General features: G+C 65.6%; 1 protein-coding gene across 1 annotated transcript in view; it reads right to left on the bottom strand.

The window, feature by feature from the left end:
* Positions 1-475: 475 nt before the first annotated feature.
* The window catches only part of LOC311421785 (hemicentin-2-like), a gene marked incomplete at its 5' end in the record, with an annotated part of 37,444 nt that continues 22,228 nt past the window's right edge, over positions 476-15,691 (bottom strand). Inside the window, 42 exons of the mRNA XM_084494113.1 lie at positions 476-1,246; positions 1,352-1,478; positions 1,589-1,708; positions 1,963-2,274; positions 2,368-2,496; positions 2,634-2,687; positions 2,818-3,055; positions 3,140-3,261; positions 3,486-3,623; positions 3,868-4,017; positions 4,638-4,907; positions 5,231-5,312; positions 5,449-5,639; positions 5,720-5,854; positions 6,016-6,229; positions 6,340-6,530; positions 6,983-7,117; positions 7,337-7,471; positions 7,549-7,656; positions 7,733-7,897; positions 8,125-8,246; positions 8,344-8,500; positions 8,646-8,773; positions 8,952-9,099; positions 9,298-9,439; positions 9,545-9,681; positions 9,901-9,982; positions 10,070-10,260; positions 10,345-10,617; positions 10,927-11,024; positions 11,203-11,589; positions 11,738-11,897; positions 12,008-12,151; positions 12,600-12,725; positions 13,079-13,175; positions 13,313-13,500; positions 13,569-13,682; positions 13,886-14,104; positions 14,286-14,436; positions 14,595-14,737; positions 14,908-15,021; positions 15,390-15,563. Coding sequence (XP_084350239.1) covers positions 904-1,246; positions 1,352-1,478; positions 1,589-1,708; positions 1,963-2,274; positions 2,368-2,496; positions 2,634-2,687; positions 2,818-3,055; positions 3,140-3,261; positions 3,486-3,623; positions 3,868-4,017; positions 4,638-4,907; positions 5,231-5,312; positions 5,449-5,639; positions 5,720-5,854; positions 6,016-6,229; positions 6,340-6,530; positions 6,983-7,117; positions 7,337-7,471; positions 7,549-7,656; positions 7,733-7,897; positions 8,125-8,246; positions 8,344-8,500; positions 8,646-8,773; positions 8,952-9,099; positions 9,298-9,439; positions 9,545-9,681; positions 9,901-9,982; positions 10,070-10,260; positions 10,345-10,617; positions 10,927-11,024; positions 11,203-11,589; positions 11,738-11,897; positions 12,008-12,151; positions 12,600-12,725; positions 13,079-13,175; positions 13,313-13,500; positions 13,569-13,682; positions 13,886-14,104; positions 14,286-14,436; positions 14,595-14,737; positions 14,908-15,021; positions 15,390-15,563 — 6,854 coding nt within the window. The 3' untranslated portion in view covers positions 476-903. The remainder of the gene's footprint in view (positions 1,247-1,351; positions 1,479-1,588; positions 1,709-1,962; positions 2,275-2,367; positions 2,497-2,633; positions 2,688-2,817; positions 3,056-3,139; positions 3,262-3,485; positions 3,624-3,867; positions 4,018-4,637; positions 4,908-5,230; positions 5,313-5,448; positions 5,640-5,719; positions 5,855-6,015; positions 6,230-6,339; positions 6,531-6,982; positions 7,118-7,336; positions 7,472-7,548; positions 7,657-7,732; positions 7,898-8,124; positions 8,247-8,343; positions 8,501-8,645; positions 8,774-8,951; positions 9,100-9,297; positions 9,440-9,544; positions 9,682-9,900; positions 9,983-10,069; positions 10,261-10,344; positions 10,618-10,926; positions 11,025-11,202; positions 11,590-11,737; positions 11,898-12,007; positions 12,152-12,599; positions 12,726-13,078; positions 13,176-13,312; positions 13,501-13,568; positions 13,683-13,885; positions 14,105-14,285; positions 14,437-14,594; positions 14,738-14,907; positions 15,022-15,389; positions 15,564-15,691) is intronic.

The raw sequence follows: 15,691 nt of genomic DNA, 5'->3' as shown, positions 1-15,691 counted from the left end.
CCTGCAGGAAACACCTTTTTTTTGGGGACATCTCAATATGAGAGGAGCGTGAGCACCCTCACCCTGGTATACGGCTGTCTCCAAACGTTTGGGCTCAGGTCCCTCCAGCCAGCAGTGCCATGGGGCTGAAACAGCTTTTGGGGAAGGGGCTCCACCTGCACCATGCCCCCAGGGGCCTGATCCTGCTCCTGGGACCGAGGGACCCAGCACCGGGGCAGGGCTGTGCCCCTCGCATTGTCCCATCCAGGCAGGCTCACGGTTATAGCACGAGGTCTAGGAGAAGAGCCCGCAAGGACTGCTGAAGGAAGCTGCTTTCCTCATAAAAAAACCTTTATTTGGAGCGAACCCATAAATAAATAAGTGCACAGGAACCTAATGGGTTAAAACCAAATGGAACACGGGGCTATTTCAATACGTGGTTAATGCTGGGGGGCCCCGCGCCCTCCCTGCTCCATCCCCAGCCCCGTGGCCGCACCCTGCACCCCTGCAGGACCCTCCCTGGTCACTGTCACCCCCCTGCCCACCCCCCCCAGTCCTGTTATCTTGTGGCTGATCACAGCCAAGGCCACTTCGAGCTGTGTTTGTTCCAAAACCGCCTGCGTTGCAACAAAACCTGGTGTGCAGCAGGCTGGCGGGACACCTCGTCCCCCCTGGGACTTGTGTCCCCCCCCCGGGGCTCTGCTGAGTCAGGAACTGATCCTAGGTGAAGGTAATAGAGGTGGGGGCTGCCGGGGGGGGCAGGGGACAGCGAGGGCTCCTCCACCAGCAGGGGATCTCCAGCAGGGAACAGGACGGTGCGAGCTCAGCTCTCCCTGAGCCGTGTCCCCATCCGTGCGATGCCGAGGGACTGGAGGTGGCACAACCCTGCAGGGCTGGCACCGGATTTGCCCCCCCCCAGCTGCATCAGTAGGGGTAGGGCGAGATGGAGATGATGATGAGGAAGATGCTGCGCGCTCGCCGCGCTCCCGGGGTCAGCGCCTGCACCCGGAGGCGATGGGTGCCGGGCGCGTGCAGCGGGCGCAGCGTGGCGATGACACCTCGGCCCTGCTCGGCACGCAGGGCGAAGGGGCTGCCCCCATCCTGCTCCAGCAGCGAGAAGAGGGTGCGGGCACCGAGGGCACTGCCCGGGGCCAGGCGCAGGACGTCACGGCCGGCGGGGACACCGAGGGGCAGCGGGAGCAGGACGTAGCGCAGCACCGCGGGGCCATCCGCACCGCAGTCCGGGGCGCAGTGGCTGAAGCACACCCTGCACCCACAGCGGGGCATCAAGGAGCAGCCAAGGGTGCCCAGAACACAGCACCAGCAGGAGTGGCACTGTACAGGCCCCCCACAACCCCACAGGATGGCTCACCCAGGGCTGGAGCCTCGCCAGTAGCTGTCGGGGCAGGGGGTGTCCTCGCAGCGGGCTCCTCCACGCGTGTTGAAGCAGAGCTGGCCAGAGGCGCACCGCAGCGTGGCCTCCCTGCACTCATCCACGTCTGCAAGCAGAGCAGGGGTGGGTAGCGGGGAAGGAGAAAAGCCCTGGGTTCCTCACAGCCAGGTGGCTGTAGGGTCGGGGGTTGCAGACCCCGAGGAAGGCTGCACTGACCGTGGCAGGTCTTCCCGTCGGGCAGCAGGCGGTAGCCGGGTGGGCACACGCAGCGGTAGCTGCCCTCGCTGTTCCTGCACTGGTGCTGGCACTGGTTTGGCACCCGGCACTCATCGAGGTCTGGGGAGGAGAGGGGTGAAACCAAGCAGGGAAGCAGCGGTGTCCCGTGTTCCCTCAACCCATTGCTGGGGGGCTCCCACCTCCCCTTCCCTGCACAGCCAAGCCTGGCGAGACCCCGACACCGTGGGCGAGGGTGCGAAGGAACCGGGAGATGTGGCAACAATGGGCAAATGCAGATTTTTAGGCAGACTTTTGGGCACGCAGTGGTCTCCAAACTCCCTGCAGAGCCCCTTGGCCTCCCCGTGCCCACTCACCGGTGCAGGTACCATTCCTCCTGACGAACCCAGAGGGGCAGGGACCCCGGGCATCCGGCCCCGCAGCCTTCGCCACTCGGCTGAGGGTGAGCCGCGGGTGCGAGCGGCCCCGCAGGCGGCTGCCGGGCCCCAGCCAGCGCAGGAGGGAGTCCCAGGGGGTGCTGCCTGCAGCCCCCCCTCCTGTCCCTGCTGCACCGCACTCGCCCTCTGGCAGCAGGACCGTGCCGGGGGGGCACAGGCACTCGTAGGAGCCCCGCAGGTTGCGGCACTCGAAGGCGCACGGCGGAGGAAAGTGCAGGCACTCGTTAATGTCTGACGGAGCAAAGAGAGAGGGAGGTACATGAAGATGGGGAAACTGGGCAGGGAGGGGGACGGGGACGTGTCCTGGGGGAGCTGGGCTCGTACCCAGGCAGGGCCAGGCAGCGCCCAGGGAGCGGTACCCGCGGGGGCACACGCAGCGATGTGTCCCCACGGTGTTCTCACAGATCTGGTTGTAGCGGCAGGCGTGGGAGCCCTCGGCACACTCATTGATGTCTGGGGACATGAGGGGGACAGGGAGATGGCACCTGGGGCTGCTCTGTGGGCAGAAACCCCTCAACTACCCCTACACCCCATGGGGACCTTCCGGCCCCAAACCATCACGCAGACCCTGCCCCAGTGAAGGTCCGTACCAAGGCAGTGCAGCTGCTGAGGGCCCAGAACAAATCCTGGTGGGCACTGGTCTCCTGGGGAGCAAGCAGAGGTGGCTGAGAAGGGACGTGTCACTGAAGGGAAGCAGCCTTTGCGCCCTCCCAGCCACCCAGGACCCGTGAGGGATCCCAGCACCTTCCTCTCCATTCTCATCACCCTGGTTACCTGCATCCAGGGAGGTGCTGAGCTGGAAGCTGAGCTCCTCCGAGGCTGGGTCAAAGGAGGCTTGGACCTCCCTGGCCTGGATGTGCTGCACCCGCTGCGGCTGAAGACCAGGAGCGGGCTCGTACTCGATGGTGTGGTTGCAGCGGGCACGGGCGAGGCGCCCATCCTGCAGGAAGCTCTGCACCGAGTCCCCGCTGAACCTCCCTGCCCCTGTGCGCACGTAGCGCTCGCTGAAGTCCTGGGGAGGGAGCAGGAGGGGGGAATCAGGCTGTAGACCCCCTCAGAGAGCCCCTCTGGCAGGGAGGGTGGGAAGCTCCAGCACCTGCAGCAGCAGCGTGGCCTCGCCGATGCTCTCGGGCACGGAGCCGCTGAGCACGCTGTCCAGCAGCAGGGTGCCGCTGGCATCCGCAGCCCGGGCAAGGTGGGTGATGCGCAGGAGGTCACCTATGGGGATGGGAGGGCTGAGGGGTGGCACACAGCACCCCAAAACCAGCTCCACTGCCCGCCGGGCGGCACCGAGCCCAGGAGAGCACCAGGCTCAGCCCCCGGTGGCCACGGGGATGGTGCGTGGGGGACAGGGATGGTAAAGCCAGGCAGAAGGCACTGCCCCTGTCCCTTCTCACACAGGGAGGTGACAGCAGGGGAGCCACACGCAGAGCATCCCTCACCTGTACCGAACTCCACCTGCGACTCGTGCCTGAAGGTGCCCCGTGCGAGCAGGATCCCACCGGGGACATCCCCACCGGTGTGCACAAGGGACCAGTAAACGGGGGCCATGAGGGTGACCAGCACCCGCATCAGCGACCCTGGGGTGGGGAAGAAAATGTCACCACGATGCCAGCACCCTCCTCAGGGGGCACCCAGCCCGATCCCCCTGGCACCCCACGAGTGGCAGCGCAGAAGTGGGGCGCTGCTCTCAGGATGCTCCTTGCTGTATATTTCGGCTTGGTTTTCTCCCTGTTTCCCCAAGATTTTCACCCAACACGGGTCAATCGCCCCCCCCCAGGGGTGAGAGATGTGCCACCATGGGTGTGATGTGCCACCACGTACCGACGTGCCGTGGGACGCCGCTGATGGTGGTGCGGATGGCGGTGGTGCCGGAGCGCGGCTCGTCCAGCACGCTGGCATTGAGGGTGGCAACACCAAACTCACGGGTGTTGATCACGCCGATCAGGCTGCCCCGCACCCGGCGCGGCTCCCCTGGGGACAAAACACGGCACTGGGGCTGCTCGCCCACGGGAAAGCCACCAGAGCAAGGCCAGCAGCATCCCCACCTGGATGCACGCACAGCCCCCAAATGCGCAGTGGATGCTGTGAGCGTGGCCCCACACCTTGCACCCACCAACATGCACCAACACCTGCCCCCAGCACGCCCCAAACCCCTTCTCTGCACCCATACGCGTTCCTGGCCCCGATCCCAAGTTTTTATTTGCCTTTCCAGCACGCCTGGCAGCAAAACGCCAGCAGCCACGCAGAGGGCACGCGGCGCTTCCGCCGCACCGCCGCTCGGCCTGGCAATCTGCTCCCCGAGAGAGGATGTGCCTGGGCATTTAGCAGGACCCCTGGGACACAGGAATTTAATCACCGGCAGCAAATTCAGGAAGCCTGGGAGAGCCAAAGGGCTCATGGGGGCCACAGGCTCGCACGCAGCAGCTGCTTCAGGAAGGCTTTGGCTTGGCTCAGCCCTTTAGCTCGGACAAATGAGTGATGGAAGAGATGGGAGAGAGAAAAACCGGGTGCAAACCAAGGGATTTAAAGTAAGAATGGAGAAGCAATATCCTCCCAAGCTACCATGAGGCCAGAAGCCTCCAGACACCCACCTTGCACCACGAGGGAGGCGCGGGCAGCGGCAGAGCCCAGGGCGTTGCGAGCGATGCAGGTGTAGGTGCCGGTGTCCCGGGGGCTGGCAGCAGGCAGCAGCAGCGTGGCGTTGGGCAGGATGCGGCCTCGGGGCCCTTCTGGCAGCGCTTCCCCATCCCACTGCCACTCCACGGACGGGGTGGGCTCCCCCGACACCGCGCAGTGCAGCAGCACCCGCTGCCCGGCGTGCACCGACACCGCCCGTGGCGTCACCACCACCACGGGGGCACCTGGGCAGGGAAAGGGACCCGGGAAGTGTCACCTTCCCCTGGGGTTGTGCAAGCGTTGGGGGCCTTTAGACACTCAGATGGGGCCAAGGGCAGGACCACCCGGAGGAAGCACTCACACGAAGGCGCGTTTGCAGCCCCTTTTCCCCACAGCCAAAGTCCATCACCTCCCCGAACCTTTTCTTCTCGTCTTCTTCCAGCTCCCCCCCAGCCTGACCCTCTCCCTCTGCCCCAAACCATCTGTCCCACATGGCAAAAAAGCAGGCAGAGGCCTAAAACACCCTTTTCCCCCCCAAAAAATGAGGATATGAAGGGGCAGGACTCACTCTGCAGGGCCAGGGTGACCACCTTCGCTGCCGTGCCCGCCTCGTTCTCCGCCACGCACCGGTAAAGCCCCGCATCGGCACCCTGGTGTTACGACAGCATCAGCACAGCCACGAACCCACAACGGGGTGGCAAAGGCACTTCTGAGATGCTCGGCTTTGCCACAAAATCTCCCAAAACATGCTGCCCACCTGCCTCCCTCCCCAAAACCCCCTCTCACCCCCAGGCTGCGGATGGCCAGTGATCCATTCTGCAGCTGGCGCAGCCTCCGGGTGGCTCCCACCGGCACCCCGTCCTTGCTCCAGCGGATGAAGGGTGCGGGGTGACCCCGGGTGTCACAGTCGAGGAGGACATCGCCCCCGGGGGGCTCGACTTGGTAGGTGCTGGGGGCCCCCCTCACCACGGGTGCCTCTGGGGAAGAAGGGAGAGGGGTGGGAGAGGAGCGGGGACGGCTGGGTGTGCTGGGTCCCAGCCACCCCAAGGGCACCTACCCACGATAGAGACGAAGCTGGTGGCCCTGATGGTGCCGGCGCTGTTCTCGGCACAGCACACGTAGGTGCCACTGTCAGCGTGGGTGGCTGCTGCCCGCCGCAGGATGCTCCGGCCACGCTGCCCTGATACGCCCTCTGCAGTGAGCAACACCCCCAAAAAAACAAAAACAACCCAAGTGGGGTTATAACCCGTGTCACCAAACACTCCAGGACCCCAAAACGTGCAAAAGCCAGGAGGGAGGCAGGGCAGTGCCCTCCCCCCAGCCTGGGACCCTCCACCCCAGCTGCCCACGCACCGGTGAGGGGCTGCCCGTCCGCCGTCCAGGAGATGAGGGGCTCGGGGCTGCCCGTGGCCTCACACACCAGCTCCAGCTGCTCGCCATGGCTCAGGACCACGTCCCCGGGCCGGCGGGTGAAGGTGGGCAGGGTGTGCACCCCGAGGGAGAGCCGGCGGACAGCCTTCCCCGCCGAGTTCACCGCGGTGCAGGAGTAGCTGCCGGCGTCGCCTTCCTGCACACAGAAAGGGTGTGGTGCCTGTTACGGGGTGCATCTCCACCCCGATACACATTTTTTTTTTTGGTAAATTCAGCTGCTTTGGTAAATTCAGGGCCTGTGCTCACCTGGACGTGGCGGAGCAGCAGCTCCCCGGATGGCAGGATGGTGATGGTCCCACCATGGTCCCGCATTGGGGCTCCCTCCCGGCTCCAGGACACGCGGGGCTCGGGGACGCCGCGGGCAGCACAGGGCAGCAGCACGTCCTGGCCCTCCACCACTGCCAGCTCCGCGGGGCCTGCCGCGATGGTCGGGGGCACTGGGTGGGACAGACGTCATCACTTTCACACCAACAACCCGTTGGGGTCCAGGGATGCTGTGAATTTGCCCTCAGAGCTGTCTGTGGCATCCGCTGGGGCTGCTGTGGGGGTGCCCACAGCCCAGCTCCAGCACCCCAACCCTCCAGCCTGTCCTCAGCTACAGCAAGGCAATGCCCAGGGAAGACATCCTGGACAGCCACAGAGCTGGTCCCAGGGTTTATTGGGGTGGTTTGGAGGCAGACTCAGAGCTCGGCAGCCCGCGCTGCTCTCAGTGCCTTGCGTGGCCCCCCAGGAGCAGCAGGGAGGAGAGGGACGAGTGCCTACACGGATTGATGCTGGGGGCACCGAGCTGGCAGCCACATTTCTGCTGCGTGCCAGGGATGGAGAAGGGAGGAACAAGGGGAGCGAGCAGAGGACCAGGTGAGCACTGAGGCCACAACTCCAGCCTTACCTTGCACGATCAGCCTGGTCCTCCCCATGGCAGTGCCCGAGGGGTTGCGAGCCATGCACAGGTAGCTGCCGGCGTCTGCCAGGGAGGCTCGGAGGAGGTGCAGCTGCCCACTGGGGAGCACCTTGAGCCCAGGCCCTGTGGGACAGGCAGGAATGAAGAAGAGGAGAGAAGAGAGCAGCTGAAAGCCCCAAGGAACAGCTCCAGTGGCCACCGGACACAGTGGGGAGCCACGAGGCTGGCCGGGCACCTCAGCCCTTCAGGTGTCCTCAAGAAGCCACCCAGTGGTGCTGGCAACTCAGCCACCCAAATCCACCCCTGGACAGGGGCTGGCAGGCAGCGTGGGCTCCTGCTCACCTCCAGCGATGCTGGCACCATCCTTCTGCCAGGTGACCTCCGGCCGGGGGACCCCGCTGGCCTCGCAGGACAGCACCGTGCTGGAATTGACCTTCACCATCACCATGCCGGGCAGGGGCTTCAAGGCGGGGGGCTCTGCAAGAGACAGAAATGCTGCCACCAGCATCTCCCCAGCAATGTGCAGGGAGCAGGACCCCCTGAGCCACACGTACCGTGCACCACGAGCCGGAGGTGTTTTCGGGCAGTGCCTGCGGCGCTCCTCGCCGTGCAGGTGTAGCGACCGGCGTGCACAGGCAGCGCCTGCCTGATCTCCAGGGCTCCTAGAAGGCAAAAAGGGGGCAGCAGGAGGGCTGCAGGGACCCGCTGCCCCCCCGGTGCCCTGCCCCGAGCCCCTACCTGTGGGCAGGACGCGGTAGCCGCCCCCTCGGCTGCCCAGCTGAGCCCCATCCTTGCTCCACGACACGGCTGGAGAGGGCACGCCGGAGGCGTAGCAGGTGAGGACAGCAGGGGACAGCCGGGTGACGGCCACATCCGTGAGGTCATCCGCAATGGTGGGGGGCACTGGAGGAGGAAAGGAGAGAGGTGAGCAGGGTGCACGGCCCATGCTGCAGGGGAGCTGGACCTGACGCACACGGATGTGGATATTTCTGTTGCCTCAATTCCCAAGTCCCCTAGAAAGGACTCAAGTGCAGGGGGGGGGCGAAGCACGGCTACATCATGTCTAAGTGGGGGGGAGAGACCCCAGTAAGGCAGCTCCCTGCAGTACTCGCAGCCCCCCCAGGGCTCACCGTGGACAGACACGAGGAACACCTTGCGCGCCTCTCCGGCGGCGTTGGTGGCGATGCACTCGAACCACCCCTCGTCCCGGGGTCTGGGGCTGGTGATGAGCAGCGAGCCCGAGGTCTGCACCCTGCGTGGGCACAGCACACGTTGGGGACAGCCCCTGCACCATGGGGAGCAACAAGAGGGGGAAAAAAAAAAACAACCCAGGGGGGCAAGGAGGGTACCTGTAAGCACTGGGCAGGAGGTGTGGGTTTAGGGGGTGGCCGTCCTTTTCCCAGCGGACCTGGGGTGCAGGGGAGCCTGATGCATCGCAGGACAGCCAGGCTGGCTGCTGGGCCAGCAGGGTGAGGCTGGGGGGGCCGGGGGTGATGGCAGGAGGAACTGCAGGAAGGCAAACGGGGAGCTGGGAGCTGCCCGGAGGGGGCAAGCGGTGGGCAGCAGCGCGGTGTTGTACCGATGAGAGCTGCCCAGAAATAACGGGTGGCAGCAGGGGCGCAGGAGGGATGCAGCTCACTTTCCTGCTTACCCAGGACATGGAGATCCAGGCCCCGCCGGTCAGAGCCAGCAGGGCTGGAGGCCACGCAGAGGTAGTAGCCAGAATCCTGCACCCGGACGGGGTCAATGTGCAGGGAGCCATCGGGCAGCAGCTGCAGCCTGGGGAGGGAGGGAGAGCCCTCGAGGGCTGTGCATGGCCAGGAACATGCAGGGACACACAGCCAGGAGGGTGACGGGCACCCTGCAGCCAGATGGGGCACGTCCCCTGAGCGGGCATGGGGACAGGGGCTCAACTGGGAGCCAGCTCTGGGTGCCACCAAGCTGCAAAGCCTCGTACCTGCTGGTGCCACGAAGGGACAGGAGCTGCCTGTCCTTCCTCCACGTCACCCGGGGCCTGGGCCACCCCTCTGCGTGGCACAGCAGCGTGGCCGACCCGTTCGTGGGCACGTTCACCTCCTCGGGGCCTGGCTGGATGTGTGGGGCCACTGCGGCAGCACCCGTGGGGAAGGGAGAAAATGAACGACAGAGCTCGGAGAAGGAGAAATCAAACCCAACCCGTGCCTCTTTTCCTATTGCCCCATCCATAGGAGACCCCAAAATATTGGGCATCTCTGTCCCTGATGAAAAGGATGCTCAGGGAACGCGCTCTCCCCGTCCAAGCCTCGCGGCAGGGCGATGCTCACCGTGAATTTCCACCTGGAAGCTCTGCCTGCTGTCCCCCGTTGCGGTGCCAGCCCTGCAGACGTACTCCCCCCCGTCTGCTGCCCCCACGTCCCAGATCCTCAGGAACCGGCCCTCAGCCAGGGTCTGCCTGCGGGCATCCCCCTGACACCCCCCAGGGCAGCCCCAGTCAGCGGCTGTGCCCACAGGGAGCACAATGGGGCTGAGATGGGGGGGGACCCGGCCCCACAGCCCCCCCGGCACACCTACCCGCAGCGGGGAGCCCTCCCGGTGCCATTCGATGTAGGGGGGCGGCACGGCATCCACAGGGCACTCCAGGGTGAGCTGCCCCCCCGGCACGGCGGTGATGCTGAGGGTCTCAGTGGTGCCCGTGGTGCCGAGAGGGGCTGTGGGATGGGTGAGAGCTGAGCACCCCCATGCCTGTCCCCATCCATCCTCGTTTATCCACAAATAGCCCCCCCCCCCCAGTCTCTGGGGCTACCATGTTCTGCTCCAGATCCCCCTCAGATGCTTATAGGACCCCCTGATGTGTCCAAATTTGACCCCAAAGCCCTGCTTACCCTGACCCTCACCGCCACGCACCCTCCCCAGGGGGGCCACGCTACCTCGGGCGCTGACATGGAAGCTCCTGCTGTCCTCCCCAGCAGGGCTCGTGGCCAGGCAGGTGTACAAGCCGGAGTCAGCCACCTACACAAAGCCAGGAGAGGGAAAAAAATGAGGCAAAAACAAGCCAGAAAGAGAACGCAGGCGAGGAAGGGGAGGAGGAGCCCCCACCTCCATGCTGTCGATGCGGAGCGTGCTCTCGTTCCCCGCCAAGAGCCAGGGCCCTGCCAGCAGCTGCCCGTCCTTCTCCCAGGTGACAGCAGGCACAGGGACCCCCGCCACCACGCAGGTCAGCTCCAGCAGGGCGCCCACGGCCACGGCCATCTCGGTGGGGTGGGACGCATCCTCAATTTTGGGGGGCTCTGCAAAGCGCAGGGGGAGCCGGGAGGGCTCGTCCCTCGGCTGCTCCCCAGGGTCAGCGCCCCCAGCCCAGGGGAGGCACGCACCCATCACCAGGAGGCTGAAGGCTCTGCTGGTTTCCCCGGCCTCGTTGGAGGCCACGCAGGCGTACACCCCCGTGTCGGCCGGCCCCACAGCCCCCAGGCTCAGCCGTGGGCCGTCAGCCACCCTCTTGCTTGGCAGTGCTGGGGTCTCGGCGAGCTTCAGCCAGGTCACTGCTGGTGCCGGGGACCCGCTGGCTTCACAGGCGAAGGTGACATCGGAGCCCTTGGCCACCACCTGCTCCTCGCTGCTCTCCGGGCTCTCCAGGACAGGGGGTGCTGGGGACGGAGCCGTCTCCTTAGTGGGGCAGTGGGAGAAAAGCTCCCAGGGGGTCCCAGGCACTAGGGATGGTTTTGGCAAACGGCCACCATCCCGAGAGCACCCAGAGGTGGCTCAGCCTCCTGCAGGGGTTTGCCCAGCACTGGGGTGCTCTGGGTCTGCTTTCAGGCTGGTCCCTCCTTGCTCCGTCCTTCCCAAGCCCACCCAAGGGCCAGCTCAGCTTGCACAACAAGCGCTCTGCAAGCAAAACCGGTGCCTGGGTGCCCCCACCCGCTCTGCTCCCCCTCAAATCCCCGGCTCCTCCATACCCAGTATCTGCAGGACGAAGCTGCGATCGGCCACCCCTGCCTGGCTGGAGACAACGCAGGTGTAGAGCCCGGCATCAGAGACCTGTGTGCGGGAGATCCTACCCCGGGGAGCAGGGCACGAGGAGGAGGAGAAGGAGGAAGAAGAGAAAGAGATGTCAGTGGCAGGATCACCTGGAGAAGGGTGCTTCCAACATCTCCACCTGAAACCTCTGCCACGCAGACCCGGGAGCTGCCCAAAAAACCCGCAGCCAAGCATCCCCCCAGCACGTCTCTCACCTGAGGACGTGCCCGGCCGAGAGCAGCGTGACACGTGGGGACAGCCGCAGGGGCAGCCCGTCCTTCAGCCAGCTCACACGCAGCGGAGGGGACCCCCGTGCCCGGCACCGCAGGGTGACCGCCGTGGACAGGACACCACGGACCACATCAGAGCCACCGGCACCTCCCTCGATGACTGGGGGCACTGGGCGAGGGGACGAGAGGCAGAGATGAGGCTGCTGGGGACGGGTGGCCGTGCCCGGTGCCCCCCAGCCCCACTCACCCAGCACGCTCAGCACGTGCAGCCGCGCATCCTCGCCCGCGCCGTTGCGTGCCAGGCAGGTGTAGGCACCCGAATCAGCAGCACGCAGCGCCTCGAGGAGCAGAGCACTGCCATCTGGTGACACCCTGCATGGGACAGCACCACGGTGACACCAGCACCCCCCAAAGCACCCACGGGGGAGGGATGCTCCATGCCTGGTTGCGCCCCAGGCTGTAGGATTTTGGGGTGCGCTGCAAGGACAGCAGTGTCCCCGTCCCCTCCCCATTGACTTACTGGGCACGTGATGGGGGCTGCAGCTGCAGGGGCTGCCCGTCCTTCAGCCAGGAGATTTGGGGGGGTGGCTGCCCCTCTGCCTGGCACTCCAGCCTCACCTCGCCGCCCTCCAGCACGCTGTGCTCGCTGGGGACCCCTGCGCCAAGGATGCGGGGTGCCACTGCGCGAGAAAGAGAAGAGAGAGGCTGAGGAGGACAAGAAAAAGAGGAGGAGGAAGGCTCCCCATGGGGGGAGAGCCCCAGGGCCCCCCACCAACCCATCAAACCTCACCTCGCACCAGCACCAAGAAGTCCTTGCGCATCTCGGCGCCCTCACCCCGTGCCAGGCAGGTGTACCGGCCCTGGTGGGAGGGCTGCAGGGCGCTGATCTGCAGCTGCCCCCCCCCAGGCACCAGGCCCTGCTCGGGGCTGCTTGCTGCCAGGAGATGGGGCAGAGGGGGGTTGTGGTCGTGCTCCTCTGCAGAGCCCTCCCCAGGCTCCCTCTGTTGTGATCTGTCCCCCCCCAGTTCCCACCCCGGGGGCCCCGGTTGGTTAAAGGAGAGGTGTGGGCTCTGCTGCAGGTTTGCAGGAGGAAGGAGATAGAGTTTGGGGAGCAAACCCCAGTTCTGGTGGCATTTGAATGGCTGGTACCCTGAGAGCTCAGCACCACACCCCTGCGTCGCATCCCATGCCCAAATCCCTTAGCACTCATTGCTGAGACAGAAGCAAAACCTCCTAAAAACATGCAGGAAAAACACCAACGCATTCGTGCTCTGCCTCCTCCCCTGCAGGGCCCTGAGGTTTTCTCACAGTGGGATTAGAAACAGGGAAAGCGAGGCAGGGCTGGGGGCAGAAGCCCAGCACGTCACCACCTCCGTGCGTACCCAGTGTCCTCCCGTCCTTCAGCCAGGTGACAGCGGGCACGGCGGTGGCTGCACAGCTCAGGACGAGGGGGCTGCCCATGTCAGCACTGAGCGTCTCCTCCTGGGGGTCCTCAGCACCTGGGGGCTCTGGGGAGGAGGAGCAGGGACGTGGGGAGTGAGCAGGGGCCAAATCCCAAGCCCCAAATTCCTGGCTGTGTTTGCAGCCAGCGAGGTGCTGCAGAGCCCTCTGCAAACCAGAGCTTGGGGGATTGCACTTCAGACACCCGCATGGCCAGGGCAGGTGGAGGGCACCCAAAAAACACAGGAGCCACAGAGAGGTGTTTGCTGCCAGCCCCCCGGTGGGAGGCTCACCCCATCCTCTAGAGGATGGCTCCAGCTGGGGGCTGCCATGGAGTGGTGGAGGAGGAGGAAGAGGGAGGAGGAAGAGGAGGAGGGAGGCAGATCAGCGACCCAGGGAAGCGTCAGCAGGGCTGCCTTACCCTGCACAGTGAGAGCAAAATGCTTCTCAGCAGAACCAGCCGGGTTCTCGGCCACACACACGTAGCTGCCAGCGTCACCCACCTCTGCCACGGCCACCTGCAAGGGGACACAGCCCCACTGGGGACCCCCGGCCAGGCACCACTGGGGCTCGGTGCGCAGCCAGCCCCTCCTCGGGGACTGAATAAGGCCCTGTCCCCCCGGCACAGCCACCCCCTGAGCACGGGGACACCGACCTGCAGGACCGTGCCCCCCTCCAGGAGCTGGTGCCGCGGGCTGGCCGCGATGGGGACGTGGTCCCGGAGCCAGGACACCGCGGGCACCGGGCGCCCGCTGGCTGGGCACTCGAATCGGACGGTGCTGTTGGTGGTGGCTGTCACCTCCTCGACCTGCTCCTCCTCAGCACCACGGATGGCCGGGGCAGCTGGAAGCAGGGGGGTCAGGGGCTGCTGAATCCCCCCTCCCGGTATCTCCCAGCCCCTCCTCACTCACCCAGCACCTCCAGCTCGTAGTGCACGCGGTCCCTGCCCGCCTCGTTGGATGCCTCGCACGTGTACCTGCCCGCGTCCTCCTCCTGCACCACGGGCAGCTGCAGCACCCGGCCCCCTGCAGCACGGGGGGGGGCAAGGTGGGGACAGCCCCGTGGTGGGGGTCCCATCCACTATCCCTTTCCCACCCCGCTGTGCACGGCCCCCACGCAGCCCCGGTGAGGCAGTAAGGGTCCCACGGGTGCTGCGCGTGTTGGCAGGAGCAAAAGGACAGGATCCGACCCCCGCGTGCTGGGGATGCTTTCATGGCAGGAGCATTACCTAGCAGGATGAGCACCCCGGGGCCGGGGGCGAGGGGCTCCCCGTCCTTGTACCAGGTGAGCCGGGGGGGCGGGATGGCGTTGGTGTCGCAGGAGAGCGCGGCGGGCTGGTGGAGGACAGCCTGGCGATGCTCCGTCACCTCCCCGTCCCCGTCCTCCTCCTGGTACAGGACCTCGAAGGCTTCGCCGGGGCTCAGCTGGTGCTGGAAGAGGGGTGGCACTGCGGGGACAGGCTGCTGTGAGCTGTAGGGAGGGGGGCATTACCCCCAGGTGCAGCCAGAGCTGGCGAGACGCACGTTATCCAGCGCACACACACCCCTCTCCACCCTGATCCCATGGGGGACCCCCATAGGGACCCCTCTCCCTGGGACGCCCCCCGCCCCAGCTCGCCCAGGGCTCACCCTGCACGTGCACGCTGAAGTCCTTGTCGTCTGCACCCAGGGGGTTGGTGGCCACGCAGGTGTAGTGCCCTGAGTCCGGGACACCAGCAGGTTTGATCCGAAGGACCTGCCCCTCCTGGAGGATCTGGAGGTGGCCGGCGCTTTCCAGGAGCTGCGTGGGGTCCCCAGCCCCAAGGCGAGGAAGAGGAGTGATTATACACCAGGGCTGAGGCATGCAGGAGCGGGGCAGAGCCCAGCCAGACATACCAAGGGTGTGTGTCCCCCCAAAAAACAACAGCAGCTGCTCCCTGGCCACCCTTGGGACCTCACCTGCCCATCCTTGTACCACTGGATGGTCGGCTCAGGCACAGCCCACGTCTCGCACTCCAGTGTCACCGTGCTATTGACACTGGTTCTCACCTCTGTCGTGGCAAATTCCCCCGAAGGGACATCTCGGGTGATCAAAGGGGGAACTGGTGGGGAGAGGAGACATGGTTGGGAGGAGGGAAGAGCCCCCGAACGCCCTTGCTCTGCTCTAACCAACAACGTGCAGCGCCTCAGGGTGAAGGGAAGGAAGGGGCACTGGCCCCATTATGTCGGGGGTTGTGGTGGGGCTCGGGAGGCACAGGGAGAGCTCACGCACCCAGGACCTTCACGGTGTAGTTCCTCACGGCCTCTCCAGCCTCACTGGCCACAACGCAGCTGTAGGTGCCCGCGTCCTCTTCCTGGGCGTTCAGGATCTGCAGCCCGTGGCCACCTGGGCAAAGGGGGTCTCCTGAGAGGGTCCCTGCTCACAGCTGAGGCTGTTTATCCCCGTGCAGCACATGAAGACATCTTAAAGGCCCTGCTGACCACCTGCAAGCCTGACTGGAGGGCATCCGATGCTCTTCTAGAGCCCAATTTCCAGGCTTATAAAAACCTGTGTGGTATCACTGATGCTGCTGAGAAGCTTCTAGCTATTACCAGATGATGTGGCCCACCCTTCTGATGGCCTGAGCCTCTCATCTCCTACAGGATGATGACTTCTCATCGCCCTGGGTGTCACCAGACCCAGAACAGACCCCACTCCCACCCCCCGGGCACCCAAAGGGGCTCCGTGGTGGCCAAGGGGTGCCGGTGCGGTACCGGGGAGCAGGCGCACGTCCCGCGAGGCTTCGACGGGGACCTCGTCCTTGAGCCAGGTGATGCTGGGAGGGGGATAGGCTGGAGCCTCACAGAGCAGGGAGATGGGGTTGTTGATGATCACAACAACATCTTCTGTGGCAGCATCGTGGGCATCTCCAGCAGACGTGGGGCTGGCTGCAGAGAGGTGTGTGCACTAACACCCATCACAGCCCCACTGCCGGCTGTAGGGCTCAGGGATCCTCACCACCCAGCTGGGGCAGGCACTCAGAAAGCCCCAAAAGCCCCAGGACTCAACACCCAAA

Source organism: Aythya ferina (assembly GCF_964211825.1).
Source record: "Aythya ferina genome assembly, chromosome: 20".
NCBI classification, from domain to species: Eukaryota; Metazoa; Chordata; class Aves; order Anseriformes; family Anatidae; genus Aythya; species Aythya ferina.
This window is presented reverse-complemented; position numbering and strand designations above follow the sequence as displayed.